General features: G+C 41.1%; 1 protein-coding gene across 2 annotated transcripts in view; it reads left to right on the forward strand.

Annotated features, from left to right (window-relative positions):
- The window catches only part of sertad2b (SERTA domain containing 2b), a 39,155-nt gene extending 16,162 nt beyond the window's left edge, over positions 1-22,993 (forward strand). The window contains exons 1-2 of one of the 2 annotated variants that reach the window (XM_040139155.1): positions 10,465-10,623; positions 20,923-22,993. In XM_040139155.1, coding sequence (XP_039995089.1) covers positions 20,927-22,207 — 1,281 coding nt within the window. In that variant the 5' untranslated portion in view covers positions 10,465-10,623; positions 20,923-20,926 and the 3' untranslated portion in view covers positions 22,208-22,993. Of the gene's footprint in view, positions 1-10,464; positions 10,624-20,922 lie in introns of those variants that run through there. The other variant, XM_040139156.1, reaches the window with a different exon arrangement.
- The last annotated feature ends 357 nt before the right edge of the window (positions 22,994-23,350 follow it).

Consider the following 23,350-nt stretch of genomic DNA (forward strand, 5'->3'; position numbering starts at 1 on the left):
GGTAACTTTTTGCTATTAGACCTAATCTGCTCACATCAACAACTGTGCAATTAAAGTGAGACCATGTAACTTTGGCTGAACACAGTAGCCACAAGTGACGACTACAGAATAATGAGAAATGCTAAAACATAGTGTAACAGCAGGATGAGTAGAGAAAATTCACAAAGTCAGCGATTATCTATCTAAAGTTTATAATAATATTATTATGTAATGTTAGTCAACATTAGCCACAAAACCCCTGAGTGTAATACTGATAAGGGGTGTGTTTTATTAGTTAAGGGAAAATTACAGGTAAATGTTATATGCTAGGGCCTATAGCATAAGTAGAAGAAAGTCATAAAGTCGGCAAAGTGGCTGAATACTGTCATTAAGCAATATCTACCTAAAGTTTGCTAAAGTTTGCTAACGTTCGCTAACGTTGGCCGCCATCAGCTACTGGTCATACCAGACCACATGATGGCCCTTTCAGACAGCGCAACCTGTGTTCCGCTCTCCGCTGGGCTCAGCGCAAGGTTCGGAGGAGTCGTGGAGGAAAGAGCAAAATAGGCCGATTTTTCAAAACTTCTAGCAGGACTATGTCCCTACGTCTACTGTGTCATTTTGTTGTTGCCAAAGTGTTTGTTTGTTTACAGTCTATAGTTGCTAGCAACGAAGATGTAGCTGTCCTGTGCTGAGAAGCAAGTGCTAGCACTAGCCCTGCTGGTAGAGGAAGGAGAGCAGCAAGGAAGAAGAGGCTGTGGGTACTATTGAAAATATTTTTTTTTGTTTTTGTTTTTAGTCATTTTCTTGACAGGGTAATGGGGTGTTTTCATAGTGAGATTAAAGAAAACACATGAACCACACAAGTTGAAACATGATTACAATGATCACACCACAGAAATGAATTAAACTGGGAGAGACTGCTCATTAAACTTAATGTGTGGAGACCCTAGAGACAATGTGATCTGAATGTAACATATTAGAGGAATAAAAATGTTACATATAATGAGTTACGATTGCACTCTCAAAAACAGAAGAATATGAGCAACGTATTTATACATCGAATAGTACATTTTTCATAGATATATGATAAAAGCCAGATTATGGGCCCTGACTGTACCAACTGGAGCCTGAACTAAAGGTACACTACTAAAGTCATTTAAGGTAAGAATTGTGCTCAAAAGATTAGTCAAGTAATCCATTAATTGATTTACAGAAAATTAGTCAACAATAATTTTGATTATTCATTCCCTGATAAATTGGATAATTTATCAAAGAACTATACCAAGGCTCCAGGTTTTTTAAATGTGAGGATTTGCTGCTTTTCCTATTTTCATTTGACTGTACATTAAGTATCTTTGGATTTTAGACTGTTGGTATAATTAAACAAGCAAATTGAAGATGGTTCCCAGCACTTAACAGTCTTCCTCTGGCTTCCTCCCATCTTCCCTATTTGGTCACTTGGTCAACTGTAGGGCTACAAAAATGTTTTTTCAAAAAAAAAAGAAAAGAAAAAACAAACAAACAAAGATATCTGTAATGAATATCTTGGTATTTTTCACCCTAAGTCTAATATCATAATTGTGCCCATTCTGAGTATGGGTCATGCTAACTTTGCGATCATCCCCATAATTGTAGAGGTGCCCGGACTATGGCAAAACAACATATGTCGAAGCAAGCAACACTGCCTCCTAAGGCTTTACAAATAAACTTCAGTTTTAGATAATAATTTATATTCAAGTGAATCCCCTGAGGAGAAGGTTTTCTGAAAATGTGTGTTTTGAGTGTGGAAGGCTGGTCTTGCGTGGAGGGAAGTACGAAGAAGACAAAAAGTGCACTTTCAAATGTATCTTTAGTGTGGACATCATAACACAGTGACATCTCGGATAAGAGATGTTAGATAAGAAATTGGGGTCTGGTGTGATATGGTCCAATGTGGTTCTGTTTGCGGCATGAGAAGGGGCGGTGAACCTCTATCTACCAGACTATTATCTTGACTTTTGACTATCATGTCTTTCTTTTTCTGCATTGTTCTGACTGTATCCCTGATTAAAAACGGTGCAAAACGAACCACCGGAGGGGAAGAATATCTCTTTGTGGATGTTGTGACTGGAAGGGAGAGAAGGGTTAGTAAAATTAAGCTGCTAGAGGGTAGAAAACTGAGAAAAGAAAGCTAGACTACCACCTAAACTATTGTTGCTGGCTGCTGGTCTCTAAAGCTGCTTCCTTGTGCCCTGACTTGAGTCGGCCCAGTTTCTCTTGAAGATTAATGACCTTCCTGTTTTCAGCTACAGTATCTCGTCCTCCGAGTTTTCACTGCAGTTCAGTTCAACTTGAAGTGCACTTTAAAAATGCTGCAGAATCTATTGTTAGAGGCAAAACAGTGTCGTTCTTACTATTACTACAACTATTCTTACACTTTCTACTGCTTGGACTGGCACCTTTACTGCTAAAAATACCACCACCATCACATCGCTAGTATTGCTTCCCCCACTGATAATTCCTCAGCTCACAACTACAACCATCACTGTCTCCACTAACATTCAGACCACTGAGAATGGAGCTACATGTTACCTGTGACTCAGATTGCAAAAAAAAAAAAAAAAAAAAAAAAAAACCCATCAAATTGCGGCAGTGGAATTCTCCATCATCAATGTGTTTTTGTTGAGTTTTCCCCAGTGGACAGAGGTATCTGTGTTCCATCTACTGCTAGACTATTGGTGAGTTGTCCCACTGGAATGTGTCACACTCACCAGTTTGCTATGGATGAGTACACACACACACACACACACACACACACACACACACACACACACACACACACACACACACACACACACACACACACACACACACACACATTAAAGGGTTAGGATAAACCTTTTCACATAGCCCTGAGCCAAAAGCCATTAAAGCATACAACAGAGTACTGTCCTGTATGTCTAAGAGGGTTATTACAGTGTCTTATAATGTCTTGACTGTCTTAAGTGATTTGCAAAAAATCACTCTGCTTTAAAACCATTTAATTTTCTACAGTGACTCCTTTCAGATCAAATCATTTATCATCTCATATGATTTAGATGCATTTCCTCTGTCTTGCCTTTGACGTTTTGTACTCTGATCAGGTAGCCTGATCAGCAACAAGCCAGTTAAGTCAGTGAATAGACAAAGGAAAACAATTCATTTCAGAAGTTATGAAACAACGAAAAACAGAGAAAAGGGCAGAAATGAAAGAGACAGAGCAAGTATGAGAGAGAAAGAGAACAACAACTTCTTTCCTGTAAGTCACCTGACACTGGAGGCGTCACACAGCCATGAGTAAACACACCTCCCTCTCTCTCTCTCTCTCTCTCTCTCTCTCTCTCTCTTCCTTTCTCTCTGTCTTTCTGCCTGGGTCGCTTTCCGTGTTCTTAATTAAGGCCCTCTTCTTGCAAGATGAAAAGTTGTGTTTGGAGCACCCTAACAATTTTCTATTTATAGACCTATCTCCCTAAATTCTTCAGTCTATGCACGGGGGGGGGGGGGGTTCCTTGGTTATGGAAAATAATGACTCAGCCATAAAAACCCTCAGATTTTTTTATGTTATGGAAAATGAAAATGTTTTGTGAAAGATAAGGCAGGTCTTAACCAAGAATGTGGTTAACACCGTCTCTCAATAGTTTCTGACCTCCCTACTGTGTCTGAGCCTCTCAGCCCAAGCCCACTGTTTATAATAAGAAACAATACAATAATGGCAGACCTATCTTTTGTGAATTTTTAGCACTTCTTTGTTTATTCTGTTAAAATGTCCCTTCCCAGCTTCCATAGAGAGCCTGGAATATCTAGAACCAGTTGAGCATAGCAGTGTAGAGAACCTCTCTAAAGTGGTTCTGCTGTGGTACCATTACAAGCCTAAAAAAGCTTTACCAGCACAGTACACAGTAGAACGCTACCTTCAAAAATCTCTGCATGGCAAGAAAACGAATCGTGCAAAAATCAAACTGCTGCTGATGTGCTGTTATGAGCAGGTGTCTGCATTCACAGCAGCCTCAGGTGTGTTGCTTTAACGACAATGCATAAAGAATGGGAGAGCTGTGAGATCATTGGGTCAACCATGAGATACCTTCAGCTATTCAATCACAGCTGAGCAAGAACTCGGCCATCACAGCACAACTCTCCCAAGTATGTACTCTTTCATGCAGTGGTATATTTGGGTCAGTGAAACTGAGGGAAACGGATTTTTACTAGCTGGCTCAACCGGGTTGCTACATCATAATAAAAGCCAGTGTGACACTGTTTTGATCACAAACTATATATATATTTTTTGTACTCAAGCCTGAAGCAGTTGTGGTTGTTGATCATATTTTGAGGCCACTCATGTCGAGATAATTAATTGTCTGATAATCTGGAGGAAAACTGTTTTCTTAGAATCACAACTTAGTTGTCAAATTTTGATTGGATAACCAACTGTTATCCCAAAGATAAGAGGAATGACACATTTAAGTCCTGATCATCTTGAGACACCAATTTTGTGTGGAGACAACACTTTAATTAAGCTGTGATCTTGTCACGGCAATAACAAACACTAAAAAGCACCATTTGTCATCTTGACACACATGTGATGAAATAATGAAGTCATAACCATGAGATAAGAGTTTGAAGTCACGATTGAAGTCATTATCTTGAGATAATGAAGCCATGGTTTTTAGCAAATAGCTTTTGTGTAAGTGTGTGTGTGTGGAGGAGATGCTCTGTGTTGGTATTTTGTCTTAAATGAAACATTACGTGCTCGTAACTGACTTACTAACTAATTATGAATTTAGATTTTAGACGTTTGACCTAAGATGTTGTGGAGAATAAACATGTTAGCTCCTTTTACCCAGCCTGTTATTCTGGGAATAGTTAAACACACACTGTAAGTCCCTCCTAGACTGTAAACTTATATTAGACAAGACAGTGTGTTTCTTTGACTCAAACAGCAGCAAAAGTTAATGCTCCTCTGAATGTACAATTCATTTTTGTTCTCACTAGTGGCTGTTTGCCTTATGGTAACTTACACATGACATATATTGTGGGAAGCTGCTGTTGAGTATAACAGTATGATGAGCGTAAATGCTTAGATCACCGACATCACGAGAAACCATGAGTGTGAAGGTACTGAGTCTAGGCCTCATGACTACATTTTGGGAGCATGTTTGACTAAAATGGCAGCACTGCAGGAAGCCGACTTATTTTGCTTTACTTGTACTTCCCCTTTTGAAATACGTGTGTTTGAAGTCTCAATGTATTGAAAATAAAGATGTGTAGGGGGCGGACGAATAGAAAGATTCTACTTCACACACCAACAGGCTCTGTCCAGCTTTGTGTGTGTCTGTCTGGGTGCTTATTTCAATTTAAATTGTATAGTACAACACTAATCATGGATATATCATGGGTAAACCATCCTGTGTGTGTGTGTGTGTGTGTGTGTGTGTGTGTGTGTGTGTGTGTGTGTGTGTGTGTGTAACTGAGGCAGGAACTGTGTATGGGGCAGAGAAGGGGAATGGTGGACACTAATAAAGAGAATGGTAAAGAGACAAAGAGGGAGAAAAGGAGGAGGTAGAGACAAAGAGATAGGGAGAGAGAATGGGAAAGAAAGCAGATGGGTGTTTTTGGTGTGGAGCCCTTCCCCTCCCTCCCTCCCTCCCTATCTCCCCTCTCCCTCTCTCCCTCCATGTTGGGGTGGCGTGCCACGCCCATGTCTAATAGCATTAATAATATTCTCCGGTCCTCCTCACGCACCCTTCCCAAATCTGCCAGCACATATGGATATTTTTCTCTTCTTTTTTTGAAGCCAGATTTGTTTTGTTTTCATTTTTATGACCACTTCGCATGAAATGCTCCCCCAAATTTTTAATTTTAATATTTGTAAAGGTGTAATCACCCTGCCTGTGCACTCCCCTAAGGGATTAATTTCCAAATGTGATGCAAAGGAACTTTTTCTTACACATACACTTGAACCAAATCTAGCAGCAGTGTTTTCAGCATTATATTGAAGTCATCTGTCCACTTGGGGAAAATAGATTAATACTGTGATAAGTTAAGATGGGGACAAAATATTGGGTACACTTGTGTATTATAATGCGACTACTACAACACCACAAACTATGGCCTCAAAGCTTGACACTGAGTTGAATCAACAGCTACCAGACACAGTCTCAACAAAAACTGAACTTTTATTAGTTTAACCGAGGTAGTACTGTATTAGATTGTTTAGTGTTCACAATATTTTGTCTAACCCCTGTGTCTTTACTGTGCTGTCATTTGCACTTTCATAAACACAAGCCGAGGATAGTGTTAGAAGAAAGAGTAAAGATCACGTCATCTGGTTCTGCCTGTTGATTACGGATTTAGATTTTAAATGGGTACTCCGGTGATTTAGTAGTGCACTTCCACAAAGTTTGGGGATTTGGAAGGGACAGATTAATGAATGAAAAAGAATGGTTTAAATTGAAGCAGCAGAAGCCGAAATATTCTGACCTTTGTATTTGAGTATTTGACGAGCTAAAACAAACAAACAAAAAAAAAAAATTAGATCTTACATGTTGAATGCGTTTTACATCAGATCCTTCATGACTGATTAATGCCCATATGTTTTAAACTCCATGCCCCCAGTTTGCACCACAAGCTCAAATTTGCTGTCCCAAAGCCCAAGTCATTGTCGTTTGTGGCACTTTTAAAGCAAAGCAATCTGAACTTGTGACCTTTTAACACTGGTTGCATACATGCATGCAAACAGTTCAACCAAAAAGTTCACTTCTCAAACTGATCCCTTGCGTTTTTCAAGGCCTGAAGAGGTAGCACTATCTAGTATTTCACAATAAAAGCATAAATTAGAGAAAAGTCACAAATAATGTTTTTTTTAAAATAATTGATGTTTAAAGGAAGAAGGTTACACTAAGGCTAATGGGTTATGGGACAGGAATTAAATTACTTCAGTGACTGTCCCTATTGTATAATAATGTAATATTGTATAGTATGTGTGTCTGTTTATGTAGATGCTAAATCAAACCCATGTTGTGAGAAATTGGTGGTGACTATGTTGAGAAGAACAATAGTAGTAGTAGCGGCAGCAGTATTAGTAATAGTTGTAGATGTAGGTGCAACAGTGATGGTAATAGCAGCAAGTGTTTGTAGTAGTAGTAGTAGAATTGTTCATAGTAATCGTCTTTACTGTATAGTAATAGTAGTTATGGCAATGGTCAATACTGCAGTAGCGAACACAGTAGTAGTAACAGGGATAGTAATGGATTCCTATACTACTTTTTGTACAATGTAAACTACTAGCTATGTGTTATTGCATTAATTAAATCCTTCATAGAATCAATAACGTAACTGTAACTAGTGTGTAGTGATTCCTTTATTACTGAGACAAAGTATGTAATAGAGGACATAATCAATTCATTGTTCACACAAACAAAACTGATGAGTAACACAAAGACATGTGTATGAATCAATTATTCGGGATATGTGTGTCATTCTTGCATTTTTATGCTCATGTGTCTGGTGAATTTATAGACCTTAATGATATCAAAACGCACTGTGTGTTGTCACAGCAAGTATAAATGGAACATGAGGGTTGGCACACTAATTCCAGGGACAGTCGCAAACCTGAGAGCTGCCACGCAAAGATGCAACACAGCGATGGATGCAAGCAACATGTTGTAGCTTCATGTGCTGAACTGGGTGTTGACCGAGGCCAGTGAACTCACCGTGAGTCAGGTTCCCACTCAGGTTCACACTAATAGTGACACACAGACAAACTCACACACACACATCCTGATACATGCACAAAGACACATAGACAAAGAGGACATGAAAACAATAGAATAAAGAATTTACTGTTTTTTTGAATGACTTGTAGCTTTACATGTTATTTTTATGTTACTGTACATGCTTATGATTATGTTGGATGTTATAGTACATGTTTGGAAACAACAATTGCTCATGTCATTATGGTGTGAATGCATAAGCTGTTGACCTTTTGCAATTCTGTTTCAGCGATGGCAATCAATTTATGAAATGAAATCAAAACCTGAGAAAAAAATTAAGTAAATGGACGGAATTGGAGAAAAATATGGAAAAAAGAGAGAGAAATGGAGAGGCAGATAATGAAGATTAGGGATAAAGCAATGGCAAAAAGGAAAGACAAGGAACAGGCAGATTTTACAGAGAGAGGGAAATAAAAGAAGAGCGAGGGAGAAATAAATAAAGATAGATGGAGGGAGGGAGGGATGTTGTGGGTGCAGCTCTCCAGTTGGTGTTGCTATGGCCCTGCCCTCCCTGCTCACTGAGCCATTTCCTGTTTTTGACCTGAAATCTTTATTTAGAGCCATCCCTCCTCGCTGCTCGGCATTCATGAGTCAACTCAGAGTCCAGAGAGATGAACGCAGGACTAAAATCAGATCTCCATTCACCACAGAAGCTACGTATGCATGCACGCACAGAGCTACTGTACCCCGGCTAACCCGCCTGCTAGCCATACCCCAGCTGAGGTTTCATTCAGGCTCAACTGCTCACATGATACTGATATATTCAGAATCCCTGTTGCAAAGAATAACAGATTATTCCTGTCTTTAATTGTTTGACCAGCAGTTTCAATAAGCTCTGCTGTCTCCACTGATTGAGCTGTAATACTATATCAGATTAGCCTTTTATAAAAAAAATCTCATACATGTCATACTGTCCTATGATGGACGTTTTTGTGTCTTGCAACCTTCAACCAATGATGACTAAAGGCCTGGTCACAACAATATTTTATGTGAAAAAAACAAGGGAATAGCTTCAAGTAGTGGATTCAGTCGCAGGGGCAAAAAAAAAAAATTCCTTGAGTTCTGCAGACACTGGACTCCAGTAGATGGACATATTTGTGACAGCAGGTTGATCAAAGCCTGTCCTGAGAACAGGCGGCCTGTCTGAAAAAAGAGCGAGACTTGCATTGTGTCCGTGAGTGTATCAGTGCACAACTGGGTGAGTGTGCAGCAGGGGGCATCGGGGGCACAAACGGTCTAAGATGCCCATTTTCTGCCCCAGGATGCTCCACTGGTGTTTTTGTCTGCGTGTAGCAGACTCTGCTGGGTTTTGTTTGAGTTTACCGGACATCACCCTGCCATCTGCTGCTGGGTAGGACGGGCATTACTAACCAGCCAAACAGCACCATCAGCCCAGTGCTCATTTTCTGTGACCACTAACTATTCTCGTATCAAAGAAAGAATAAATGAACAATTTAGAGTTTTCAGTTCATGTCAAAAATGGCAACTCGCCAGCAGATACTAAAAATTTCGAAGATACTTGAAAATTAAAAGCATGACACCATTATAAAAGTACTGCAAAGGCGTGTATCTAAATAAGGTCTTTAAAATGTGAACATTGCTTCCACTTTACAGTTTCGAAATATAGTTGACTAATCTTATAGACCTATTGAGGGGGAGAAAAAGAGAGAAAGACAGATACAATGTTACACAACACACAATGTGTGTGTGTACGCATTTTTGTTACCTCTTTGGGACCTATTTCAGTAACAACACCAACCTTGTCGGGACCAGTAGTCCTCTCAGGGACCAAAGCTGAACATCATTTCTGAGGTCCTGGTTAAGGTTAGGATGTGGGGTTAGGTTGTCCACAATGAGTTGGAGTCAATACAGTGTCCTAACAAGGATAGCTGCGCAAACTTGTGTGTGTGTGTGTGTGTCTCCATGTCTTGCTGTGGTTGTGTGGACAAATTTTGGTTTGAAATCATTTTTGTGAGGACATTATGCCGGTCCCCACACCCTCAAAGGGCTGTTAGAGGTTTAAGTCTTGATTTTAGGGTTCAGGTGAGAGCCAGGTTTAGGTTAGGGTTTGGGTTAGTGTTAGGGTGGAGGTATTCACTTGTGATAGTTAAGGTTACGGTAAGGAGCGAGGGAATGCTTTATATCAACGAGTGTCCTCACATCTAACGTCAGACAAGAGTGTGTGTGTGTGTGGGTGGGCGGAGCAATGTTGACGACGCCACTTCTCGGGGCAGCTGCTCGGTTTCAGCTTCTCCTGCTACCTTCACGTGCTCCTCGTAAACTCACTAACCATAACAAAATGGATCCTGTCAGGAGAGTAATTATGCCGTTGCTACACGAATTGTTGGTCAAATGCCATTCGGACGATGTTGCCTTCAAGTGCTGAGGATGACAACTTTTAAGACGGCTCCTGCACGGATGCTTGCACCATCTTAAAGTTGATCAGAGGCGGAGAATGACAATGAATAAATAAGAGATGCTGAAACAGTTACGGAGGAGTAAATGCCTTCACTTTACCGCTAGTTGTAACAGCATTTTGCTATCTAAATGACATATCTCGGTAGCTTCGTAGACCTTCCGCGTTTTGGACTTTCCCCATGGCTCGGGAGTTTCGTACGTCAAAATGACGCCGATTGCAGGACCCGAGCGCACGTGCGGCTTACCTCGCGAGTATGTCCTGCGGCTTGTGAAGGCAGCAGCGTTCCAGTCGGCGGACGCAGTTTTCTCCTCCTATCAGCGCCATTGTGTGACAGAGTCTCCGGGAGCTAGGACGGCCTGTGTTTCTGTGGCTGACAGGACTGTTTAAATACCCCCCCCCATGTTTCTCTTTCAAACTCCGGCGGACCTGGATGTGGTAAGATACCAATTTCTATCTTTCAAAGAGCAAAGTAAAACCCGCCGAGGAAACGCATTACGACAGCGTGTAACCTATTTCTAATGAATAATAGACACGGGGAAGGCTGGCGTTTCAGTATTGCTGTGTGTGTTGGGTATCTGGTTGAAAAAGTTTTCGTATTAAATGGATAATGTCTGCCAATACTTGTCCCCGCTGGATTTCCATTGACCCCCCTATCTCTGTCCGCCGAAAACTCATTCCAGCTTACAGAACCGAGGCAGTGGCCGCCACTTTCCAGTTCATCACTACCGAGAAAAAGTCTGTCTGATAAACTTTTCTTTCACCAAAATATATTGCGTGCTCTCCCAAAGCACATCCAGCCACTGGCACATGTTTCTATAACGACTAGCGTTAGCTAAATTAGTAATTGCACGTAGGCTATTCGAAGTTTACAAAGTAATTCCCACATTACATAAAATACATACATTTGTATGAATACGCTTACATGTACATCCATTGGAAATGTGTTCGAGGGCAGATAGAACGACGTGGGGAAGTCTTCGTATTTGAAGTTGTGTGTCAACGACAGCGCCAAGATAAGAGAGACTTCATATTTACAGGAATGCCATTTGCAAGCACACATTTTAATTAATTATTATTGCTTAGCTGTCTAAAGCATGGTCTAGTACACGCGTAACCCGCCGCGAGGTGGTGAAATGTGTTTTTGCAGTGTATAGTGATTTGGCCTCCAGTGTTCGGGACTGTCTCAGTAGTGTGTTGCTGTTGTGGTTTGTGGAAGGGGGGGCCTCTGTTTCGTAACAAGCACCACAACACAGCAGCCCTGCTCTTTCGGGGACAGTACCTCGTCTTCACCTCGTCGCTCCTTTGCTATGACCCGCGAGCGGCAGGAAGGTCACGTCAGAGGCTCTGTCTGGGCGAGCACCCACAACACAGACCCAGATCAGACCACAGAGCATTGACACATGGGATGCACAGTTATACAACTTGCCGATATTGTAGATGAGCAGATAACCGTAGTGGGGAGGGGAACGTCTAGATTTTGCTGAGTGGGGAACCCCTCAGGACGTCCCCAGACTCCAGGCAGGGTCCAGAGTACATTGACATTTTTTTAAATTTTAAATTTCAACTATTTATTTAATGGAACATTTCCAATAAGGGACATGACAATGGCAAAAATTTTGATCAGTTTCCACTCTACAGTTTACTGCTAAGACTTATTAAACAAAATGGAAAAAATAGTGGGCCTCTAGATTGAAGATGCAGTCCCTGATTTTCTTTTTAGAACCCAGTACACCCTCCAAATTCCCTAAATTTTCTCCTAGCTCACAGCCTTTTTCCCCAGACTCAATAAATCAGCACTGAGCTGGGAGGAAATTTTGGAGACGCTTTAACAGAATCATCTTTAAAACATATCTTCACAGGTTATGTTAGAGGGACTCACTCACGAGAGAGGTGACAGCTGCAGGCTTTTGTTGTCAATCTCTAAGGCTTGCATTGGCTACTATATACTGCATACCTTCAGTGGCTGAATACCTATAAGTAGTAATAGAAATAAAGCTCCTGGTGCAGCAGTATGGCTTCAAGTGCAGTAATAAGGCTTGTACTGCAACGATAAGGATTATACTTAAGTAATAAGGGGGCTGCCTGCAGTAGGAATGATGACACTTTCAGCACTGAAGCTGGTGCTGCTTTAACAAGATGGGCACTGTGGTAATAAGGCTGATGCTGCTGTGGTACGGTGCATGCTGCAGTAATAAGGCAGATACTGCAGAAATAAGGTGGATACTACTGTACACCCAGTGACAAGACATATTGATGCTGTAGATTTCTATAGCTTCTGAGGCCTTGTAGCTGGAAGTGTCGAGCCGGGTTTTTCTCCCCAAAGAGGCTCTGTGGAAAGAGTGGAGCGCACAACTGCATGTGGACACGTCTGCTGACCTAAATCTGCTCTGTTCTTCTACCTTTTATTTATAGATTTAAGTGTGTGGTTGTGTGTGTGTGTGTGTGTGTGTGTGTGTGTGTGTGTGTGTGAGAAAGAGAGAGAGATAGAAAGAGAGGGAGTAAGTGAGTTTGTGTGTGAATACACTGATTACTAGAAGTTTGACATGCATGCTCAAGCATACACACAGTGGAAACATGTTCAAGACACAGTTTAATGGTGTCACTTCCATGTTTCAGGCTTTTGGCGACCACAGATAGTCCCAATCTCACCCAAAAATTAAGGCATTTAAGTACAGGCACCTGTCAGGTCACTCTGCTATGAATGAGTCGCAGTGTTTGATGAACTGGGTGTGCAGAAATCTGGTCCTTGATGGTTGAACATACATGTACATACTCACTTGTCATTTACAGCCCTGTTATAAATACTACCTTTGTGATTGTATAATCTATGGTCACTTTGGTTGCTGTAGTTTGAGGTGCTATTGAATGGTGTTGCCTTATCCTGAGAGGTTTTTCTATTCCTTTGTCCACCCCAATTGTGTAAATGAGGGTAGACTAAATATTAGTAACTGATAGCCCCAAAAGCTTTTTGTAGCTAATGAACTGGCAACTAAGTGTAGTTTTAAGATAAGTCAGGAAAAACAGTGTTTACAAATCAGTTACTCTGTTGTGTTGCCTCTGACCTTTGCACTCCTTACTCCTTTACACTGCTCATAATGAGTGTGTGATGATACTCCTCTTCAAATACTTTAAGTTGCTCTTTAAATAATCTAAATCAGCTACAGAAGGCCATTAATTCAAATCAACAAAATCAGGATTGCTGTCAAAAAGGAGTTGTAATTCATTTATTCTTCACCAAAACTGAGGAACAAAATCGTTCAGGCTTCACAGTAGCCTCCAGCTCTTTATTAATTGTAAGCAACATCTTTGGTTTTTTTTATTAGTTAAATACAACCTGGGTTTTTTTGCTCACACCAGTGTCTCTTTATTAATGGGATACTACATGTTGCACAGTAGGAACCGTAGTGTTTTTGTAACCAGGTCTGTCATTATGTAAGAGATCGTAGTGAATTCCCTGTCTGATACCCAACTGACCTGTCATGTGAGCGTTTATGATTACACACACACACACACACACACACACACACACACACACACACACACACACACACACACACACACACACACACACACACACACACGGACATTGTTTCCTGCCGCATGATTAGCTTATTTACTTTGATTTGGACTGTCCTCTAACATCTGTCCTCCACTGTTGTTCCATAAAAAGTCTATTAACATTTTTTCAGCGATATCTACATAAGACTTTTCAAGATGAGTTATTCTATTTGGGGTCAAGTATACAGGGTGTCAGCTCATTTCTAGACTATTATACAACTTGAGTAGATATCAATCTAAACCATAATATAGCTCACATTCATCATTATAGTGTAATATTAAAAGTTGGCTTCAAAATTGCAGTTGAAGCCTCCTGAGATCAAAAAACAAATTAACTGATCTTTAATATTTAATTGACCTTTATTCACCATCATCAGACCTCCTATCAGCATTTCACCTTTTAAACCCCATGTGTTAACTTGCCCTTGATTTGCTGAATGATATGTCATTTCCATGTTTCAGGCTTTTGAGGACCACAGATAGTCCCAATATGGTTGACAGCAGCTGCTGGAAAAGACACACATCCTGTATTTTCCTGGTTGAGGGCATTTGCCTGTTTTATTGCAAGCCCATGCAAAACAGCTAGTTCAAAAGTTTTGTGGAAAAATTGCTAGCAATGTGTTGATGATGATTCTTGATGACCAAGTCTGGGTGTGGCATTTTTAATGTATCTGTAAAAGTGCTCAAAAATGGCATAAAACCAGAATTAATATATTAGTAGAAAGAACTCTAGTCGCTAAAGCAGTAGTCACAGCAGTAGCAGCAGTGGTAGAAACAGTAGAAGTTGCTGTCGTCATGGTGTAACTGTATCTTAAGTTGTGTGTGGAAGCGTAGCTGCTATTGAGTGTAGTGGGTCTAGTCAGGCAAGCACTACAACTCATTTCTTCCTCTGGGTTTTATCTGGAATGTGTTTACTAGTTCTACTTTGTGTGTGTGTGTGTGTGTGTGTGTGTGTGTGAGAGAGAGAGCGAGAGAGAGAGAACACACACACACACACACACACACACACACACACACACACACACACACACACACAGGAGTGAGTTTGACAATGTCGTCCTCATGTGCAGGGTTGGATGCATTACAGCGAGGAAGAACAGTGGAGGCACAGTCATGACTGCGAACTGCAAGTCAGCCATCATATGCCTTCATGCACATGCAAGCGCTGAAATGAATACATGTCGAACTAAGCATACAACACAGTGTTACATTCATCTACCTGCAGCAGTGTAGTGCGTAGTGTATGTCCATACTTTGTACATCCAGAGGACCTGAAATAGCCTGATGTAGAGGTGAGGGGGAGGGGTGGATGTGCAGCTCAGGCATGGAAACCAGCGTATCCAGTTACAGGATCATAATATCACTGCAGAGTCCATCCACTAGCACTGCTCCATCGCGCAACACACACGCATACTCACTACAGCCACCTCTTGGAATAATATGCTCAGCCCACATGTCTGATGTGAGGTTGCAGGCACAGTTGGCATATATGTTAAAACTAACTGCTTATTCTTTATGTTCCATTTTCTTTGCTTTACATTATTATTTTAACACCAAGGTCCACTGCCCTGAAGCCACCTTCAACTTTTCACGTAGTGTTATCTAAACAGACCTTTAGCCACAAGTTGACCTTTCTTTCTAAGGCTAAATTTCAGATTTTGATGCTACAGTAGATTTTGATTGTGTTATGTCCTCATCAGTTGTAGTTAATCCTCATCGGTTCTCTCATAAAGGGGAAAAACTGCCTGGTTGTAGTGACATTTTCTGTGACAGTAAAATTAATGGAAATTATTCAGAAGTAGGCCAGTGTGCAGTTGGTACTTGGGTTTGTATCAGGATATTTGGTGATATTTAAGGCTGTAGGCAAAACTAGAAAAGTGTTTGTTTTGAGAAATGTTCCTATCTGACATTCTTCTCTCAGATCGCTCTCCTGGAAACAACTATTTGTCTATTGATTTTGTTTTTGTTTTTTGTATCTGTTGCACATTTTTGAAGATGGTTTCTAGAATAAGAAAAGAGGACGAAAGTCTGCAAATGGAACACATTTCACAAGATGTCATATTGATAAAATATATTAATAAAATAACAAGTAGACATTGGACTTTTTTTTAAGTAAAACCTTGTTCAGTTAGCATTATCAGTCTCTGATATGATCGAGATTAATATGACTGAATGATTGATTACATACTTATTTTAAAAAATTGATAACACTGTTGGACTATTGGAGGCACTGAACCTGAAGTTATTCTAATACAACATTTTGATTAGATTTCACAGACGTACATGTGCACAATAACAGACTAGAATGGCCCACAGAGAGGGCAGACTTCCAATCAAAGCCAATGTCAAACAACATACACCAGACCTCAGAGATCTAGAGGAAATGCTCCGGATACACCCCAAAATTTAATGGGTTCTTCCTGGTTCGGTGCAAATTGGTTCAGTAGTTTTTGTGTGATCCTGCTGATAAATAAACAAACAAACCAACAAACAGACATGGGTGAAAACATAACTTTGTTTGCAGAGTTAATAACAGATACTGTTACTAACACAATGAGTACTATTTTTGTTGCTCACGCAGAATACTCGCGTTTTGCAACTGTCCGTATAATTTGAAATAACTGACTATTGAAAAAAAATCGATTGTGACCTTTACTTAAAAAATACCGGTAGTAGTAGTGATCTTCAAAACTGCATGTTTGATTAACTCTAGTTATAGCTGATGGCTTCTTTGCCTTGAAGGTCTCAAGAAGCTTTTTTTTACATTTATCTCATGGAAAACCTTTACCTGAAGACACTACTTGGCGAGACAGTTAACAGTGGCGTGTTAAGTCACGGTGACCTTGAATGAAGACTGTGGCTCCATTTTGGAGTGCAGTACTCCTCCACTGCTGTGCTTTATCTGCTCGACTCAATCATGATTTTTCTTTGACTTTTTCTTCTCCTGGTGTGTTCATATCTAGACATGGCTCATAGGGTGTAGGATGGCTCTGGGCCTGTGAACTTTGACAGCCAGTGGAAAGAGGGGGAGGGTGTAAGCTAAAGTGGACTGGAGGGAGGATGAAAAAGATAGATGGAAAAGAGGTAAAAGAAAGTGTGAGTGAAGAAGCGAAGGGGTTGAAGAGAAGGAAGGGGTAGAGGAGGATAATGAAGTGGAATGTAAGGGGTGGGGCACCTCTGGTATGTTAGCCCTTCACTCTGTGTGCATGAGTGTGTGTATGAGTGTGTGTGTATGAGTCTAAACACCCTGCCATGAGTCAGTGAGTCAGACATGCGCAGCTGCTTCAGCTCTCAATCACACACCCGCAAACTGCTTTGAAACTAACTCTGTTGCTCTCTCTTTGATTCTCTGTTTTTTGTCTCTCTCTGACACTCTGATTCGCCATTTTTGCTAGAAGTGCCATAAGCAGCAGCTATGAATCTAGAAACTCATAAATGATTTAAATTCGTGGACACGTGAATGTTAAAATTACTTCTTGAATCCCTGGCAGCACCAAAATGAAAGCCAAGAACCTCTTTACTACAGTTCTATATGTTTTTATTTTGTCTTCATCTTTGTTGCTAACATTTATGGCTGTGGTGTTTCTGCTGTGCACCTCCCAGAGATCACATGTCAATCAAACAACGTGGGCAATGCTGACATGTCTTCTTTGGTTATGAAAATGAAGACAAAAACTGATCAATAATTCATGTAACTAGCATCCGGATATGCTCACTAATGTCCTGTACACCTTTTTCTCATGTCTGTCCAGCTAATAGTTATAGTGCCAAATTTCAAAATCAAACTGGCAGAAGCACCAAGTATCCTGAGTTTGTGCTAAAAAAATTGTTTTTGTAGAATTTCCAATTGATCCAACCATGTATGTGTGTATGAGGATGTTTTCAATCATCCCTGTTTTCAATTCGGTGCCAGGCTCAGAAGACCTGCATTACATTTATTTGCCTGATTTCAAGGGACTGAAACAACGAGTCTTGTTGGAGTTGAAGTGTCCATAAATTGGTAATATTAATATCTGTTTCTGACAACTTGTGCTTTGTTTTCCACTGATTTGTATTTGTTTAATGCAGTAAAGAAGAGCTCTTATCAAACCAGGAATAGCAAAAATTGACCTGCATGGGTTCATTCTTCCATTGGAAAAAGTTGCATAATTATTGTTCTGAAGAAAGGTGATTTTTCTTTTTCCTTAAAAATGCATTTTAAATCAAAAAAGTGTTGAGTAAAGGTTTGTTTTGCATTTTCTTTTACATAAACATAAATATTTTTGATAAAGATCCATTAAATTTGTGTTTTAAAAAAGCATTTTAAAACTAAAAAATAAACTTGTCAGTGATCTATGGTGGACAATTTATGTGAGGGTGTCACTGTTTCTAAATTACCTTGAACATATTGATATTTCTATACTGGAATGTACTGTATGCCAGTAACGATTTACAGTATCTGTATCTGACAATAGTGGATGTTATATCATCCTGGCTCATTTATTGTTAGCACTCTAATGTCAAGATAGCTTTTGCCAAGATAGTTGTACCATTAAATCTTCATGTTGGCATATGTGTAGTTAATGGATTTTGAGATTTCATAAGTGGTACTCTTTGTTTTGTATTGTCAGCGCTGGTGGCTGTCACTGTAATGCTAACTAATGAGTTTTAGAGTCTAATATAAGCAAACAGTGCCGATTCTACCTGGTAATGGTATGTCTAGCAGCTCTTATTTTGCTGAATGAGCCTGATGTAGATAGTTAAAGGAATAGTTCAACAATTTTGGGAACACAATTTTTTGCTGTCTTGCTGAGACTTAGATAAGAAAGCCAATACCACTCTGACATCTGTGCGTCAGCTATTGATGGAATGGAAAGCCAGGAGGGCTTAGCTTAGCTTAGCTTAGCATTGCTTTGCGAGTAACACTTTATTCATTCATTTGGACTAGAGACTGGGGATAAACAAAAGACGGGCTAAGGATAGAGAGTGTTGTATGTTGAACAGATTGTAAAGCCCTCTCAGGTAATTTTGTTATTTATTTAAATTTAAATAATAATGTTTGGCATTAGCTTGGATTAGAAAACAAACAAATCTACCTTTTCAGACAATTCATGTTAACTTCAAACATAATAGGGTCCCATTTTGTAAATAGTCATGCCCCTCAGCAGCTGGACCAAAGTCAACATCTGGTTTGTAACCAGATGTATTGTCATGGAAAGTGACAACTCTGTGTGACATAGCTAACTTACTAACACAGAACAATGTTGAGGTACTTTTATTGTGTCCAAGGCAAATAAATTAAATGGTCAAAGAGGTTTTTGTACATCCACCAATAACAGTAAAATGTTAATATGAAAGTGTATGTGTACAGCCAATGAACCAACAGATCTGCACCATGTATGAGCCAATTTCATAGTCTTGGTAAAAGAGTAGTTGGGGTTGAGTGCCTTGCTAAAAGGCAACTAAGCAGTAGTTTTAGTAGACGCAGGAGAGAATGTTGCTCTTACTCTTCCCACCTCTTCCAGACAAATCTCTCCTTTCCTCCTTATTTCCCCCACACACACACACACACACACACACACACACACACACCCACCCACCCCTCTCCTCCATCCCATTCTTTGTCATCTCTTTGGGTGAATTCCCAGCTGACTCTGTTTGTCATGGCAACCAACCAGTAGTGGTGACTGGGCCTGCAGCTCACACTTCCTGTGTGTGTGGATGTACGTGTGTGTATGAGGAGACGCATGCGCACTGTGTTTGTGTGTATGTGTGGACAACGACTGGCTGCATGAGCCTGTCAGCCTGGATTAGAGTCAAACACTGCAGCGATGCCTTCTTTCTTTCTTTCTTTCTTTCTTTGCAGACGCAATAATAACACCATCAGATAGTTTGATTAGATAGAGAGATCTAGTTATATTGGAAAATGTATGTTTAGGGAATCGACTGTGGCTTCGTCACCATGGCTTTCTCTCTTTTCTTTCCTACTGTATGTCTCTCACCCCCCTCCCTGCCCCACCCCCTCACTATGTAACTGAATGTGCTATTCTAATATGGCAGGAGAAGGGAGGGGTGGAGGGGGGTTGGGCTTTAAATCTGGCCTATGATCCTGTGGTACAGCAGGGAACGCTGCTATTACATAACTTAGTATGTGTATGTGTGTGTGTATGTCTCTGAGTGTGTGTGTATGTGTATTCTCGGCTACAGTTTGTAGTGGTGAGGCTCCCATTGCAGCTGCTCTTGGTTTCAATTTATGTTTTTTTAAATCCCCTGTTGCAGTAAGCTTGTTGCGTTTAAGCAGCTTCTTGAATCACCAGGGTTAAGCTGTTTGGATTCAGTTTGAAAACTTCACTGGTGAATATACAGTATCTGTGTTTCAGTGAGGTGAGATTCAGTTTGAAAGTGATAATCTAATGCTGAGAACCAGTAGTGCTACTGGATATGAATCATTATAAAGAAATCCCAATAGTCAGGTGTGAAATTTTTGGATTATCGGAATTATTTGAGCTGTATTCCAGGGATCAACAGAGTGTTACAGATTTTACCAATTTAGACAATACTTTGTCAACAAACCAGGGAGGAACAAGAGTTTTTGATCATGGAAGTGCTCTGAATTGGTTACAGTATGTCATGAGAAAGTCCGGGGGTGGGGCTGTATTAGTTATTGGGGAAATTTAGAATATTAATATCTTAGTTATCAGGGTTGGATTGAAATGTTCTCACCACTTCCTTTTGGTATTTTTTGATATACCCAGAGGGGGTATATTTGACGCTCAGGGTTTAAAAGGGACTGGCCCAAGTGAGTTGCTACCATGACAAATATGTGTAAGGTAATGTAATTGTCACTGAGTGGGCCAAACAAAGACTAACTCATTGACCCTGGATGATGTTAGAGCTGAAATGAAGAGTTGATTAACTGATTAGCAGATCAATTGGAAATGAAATGGCCAACCATTTGTCGTTCCCAGCTTCTAAAATAAGAGAATTTGCTTTCTTTTATCTTATATGATAGTAAACTGAAATGTTTGGGTTTTGCACTGTTGGTTGTAAGAAAATAAACAATTTGAATATGTTAGTTTCAGCTCTGGGGAACTGGAAAAAATAATCAGTTGACAGTTTTAGACAGAATTTCTATGTTACTGTCTCTTAAGTCCAGTGACAAATGAACTCCTTTCTCTCTGGTTCTGTGTTTTACAGATATATGTTCGGTAAAGGTGCGAAGCGGAAGCTGGACGAGGATGAAGAGGGGCTGGAAGGCAAAACGCTGGAGGTGTCAGTGGCAGGAGGGGGACTAGGCCTAGGTCCAGAGGGCCTGTCCAAGGTGTCCTACACCCTGCAGCGCCAGACTATCTTCAACATCTCCCTAATGAAGCTGTACAGCCAGCGGCCGCTTGGCGAGCCCAGCCTGGAGCGCCGTGTCCTCATCAACAACATGCTGCGACGCATCCAGGACGAACTCAAGCAGGAAGGCTCCCTCCGGCCGCTGCTCCTGCCACCGTCGCCGCCACCCGACGACCCCATGGACGAGGGCTTCCGTGAGGCACCCTCCTTTGGTGTTTTGTCAGCAGCAGCAACAGCACAGGTATCCCAGCCTTCTGCACTGTTGATGCCGGTGATTGCTCCACCGCCCTCACCCCACCCAATGGTGCCTCCCAACTGCCAGGCCTGCCCCAGCCGTGTGGAGGCCTGCCCTGCCCCTCTGGAAGCCTGCCTCACTCCAGCCTCTTTACTGGAGGATGATGGTGGAGACTCAACCTTTTGTGCTCCATCCCCACCCACTCCCCCTCTGTCGCCTCCCCCAGCACAGTCTCCCCCGTTATGTTCGGCACTTCTGAGCCAGGCATCCCCCAGGGTCCCTGTGCCTGCCTCGTCCAATGACGGTTTCCCCTCCACTCTGGGTGACATGGAGTTGGGTCCTCCCACAGCCATAACAAGGACAGCAGCAGCTAATACTATGACCGTGACTACCTCCCCAGCTCCCACGCCACTCACCCGGCCCTCCCAATTAGCATCCCTCTCCCCAACAGCCGCAGGCCCACCCAGAGACTGCAGGACCATGGGTGCTAAACCAGAGGCAGCTGGCGTCTTGCTAGCAGAAGCTCGCTGTGCCGAGCTCCGGCCGATGGACACTCTGCCCACACTACCCCCTGGTGGCTTAGTAGACATTTCCTCCTGTCCTTCCTCCCCTCCATCCTCTGCCTCACCCTCGGGGTTTCTCTCAGACTTGGCGCTGGACGACGTCCTGTTCGCCGACATCGACACGTCCATGTATGACTTTGACCCCTGTATGACAGCAGGGGCTGTGGGCGTGACGGCAGGTGGTGGCCTCGCCAAACTGTCACCGGTGGTGACGACAGACGACCTCCTCAAATCGCTGGCATCTCCGTACAGCGGCTCCGCCCCCCAGGTTTCAGCCAATCAGCCTTTCAAAATTGATCTGACAGAACTGGACCACATTATGGAGGTGTTGGTGGGCTCATGAGTCGTGGACCCCACCACCTCAGAAAAACACAAACAATTTAATCCGGAGAACAGACTGGAATGAAAATATGGGATCGCCTTGGGGGTTTTCTTGGTTGTTGTTTTTATGTTTTTTTAAAAGAACTTTCTTCAAAGGTCGGTAATTGTAAACATCGATGGTGATGTCAGTTAGTACTACTATGACAACTACTACTACTACTACACAACACTGTGCATGCACTGTGCTCGCCTTTCCAAATATGGAAATGAAGTAACTGGGAAACAAAGACACAAATAAGTTTGTATTTCTATACTTGTGAGGACCTCCATTGACTCCATTCATTCCCTAGCCCTAATCTAAACCTAATCCTAGTTCTAATCTTTAACCTGAACCTAAGCCTTAACCCTGAAAAGTAATTGTAAATAGAAAAGGAGGACCGGCAAGTTGTCCTCATTCTGGAGGATTTTGCAATCACTATATCCTTGTGAGGACTTCTGCTTCTCATAGGTAAAGAAATACAAGTGAACACACTTAAACATAACATGACACAACACACACACCCACAAACACACGCACACAAACACACGCACACAAACACACGCACACAAACACACACACACACACACACACACACACACACACACACACACACACACACACACACTGTATTCATGGCTTTTAGCAGATGAGTGCCTTTCAAAATGACCACTTATTCAATTCCTGTTTTTTACAGCATTTGTTTTTTCTTCTAGTTCTTTTCACTTTAACAGCCTAGAGAGGTCACTCCTCAATGTTTTTTTTTTTTTTTTTTTTAATTTATTGTATTGTATTGAAACTATAATTAAGTAAGGTAATTTCTCATGATCAAATAATTATTATTTAATCTTTATCTTATTAAAGATGCTGTTTTATTTGTTAAGCAAGCATAAAAAGGTTTTACGAGAAATACATTGTTTTACCAGTGTGCTACTTACTACATTACATATTAGCTCGGCTATATAATTACGCTTTGGGAATAGCTCTAAAACACATCGTCTGGTTGTTGGTTAAACTTGAGATGTCTTGTTCTTGTAAACAAAGCGTCTGTGAATTCAGTTCAGGACTTATCTTTTCCTTCCCTTCCTTATTGGCAGGCACATGTAACTGTGCTGAATGCTATTTTAC

This window comes from Xiphias gladius, chromosome 11, assembly GCF_016859285.1.
Source record: "Xiphias gladius isolate SHS-SW01 ecotype Sanya breed wild chromosome 11, ASM1685928v1, whole genome shotgun sequence".
NCBI classification, from domain to species: domain Eukaryota; kingdom Metazoa; phylum Chordata; class Actinopteri; order Istiophoriformes; family Xiphiidae; genus Xiphias; species Xiphias gladius.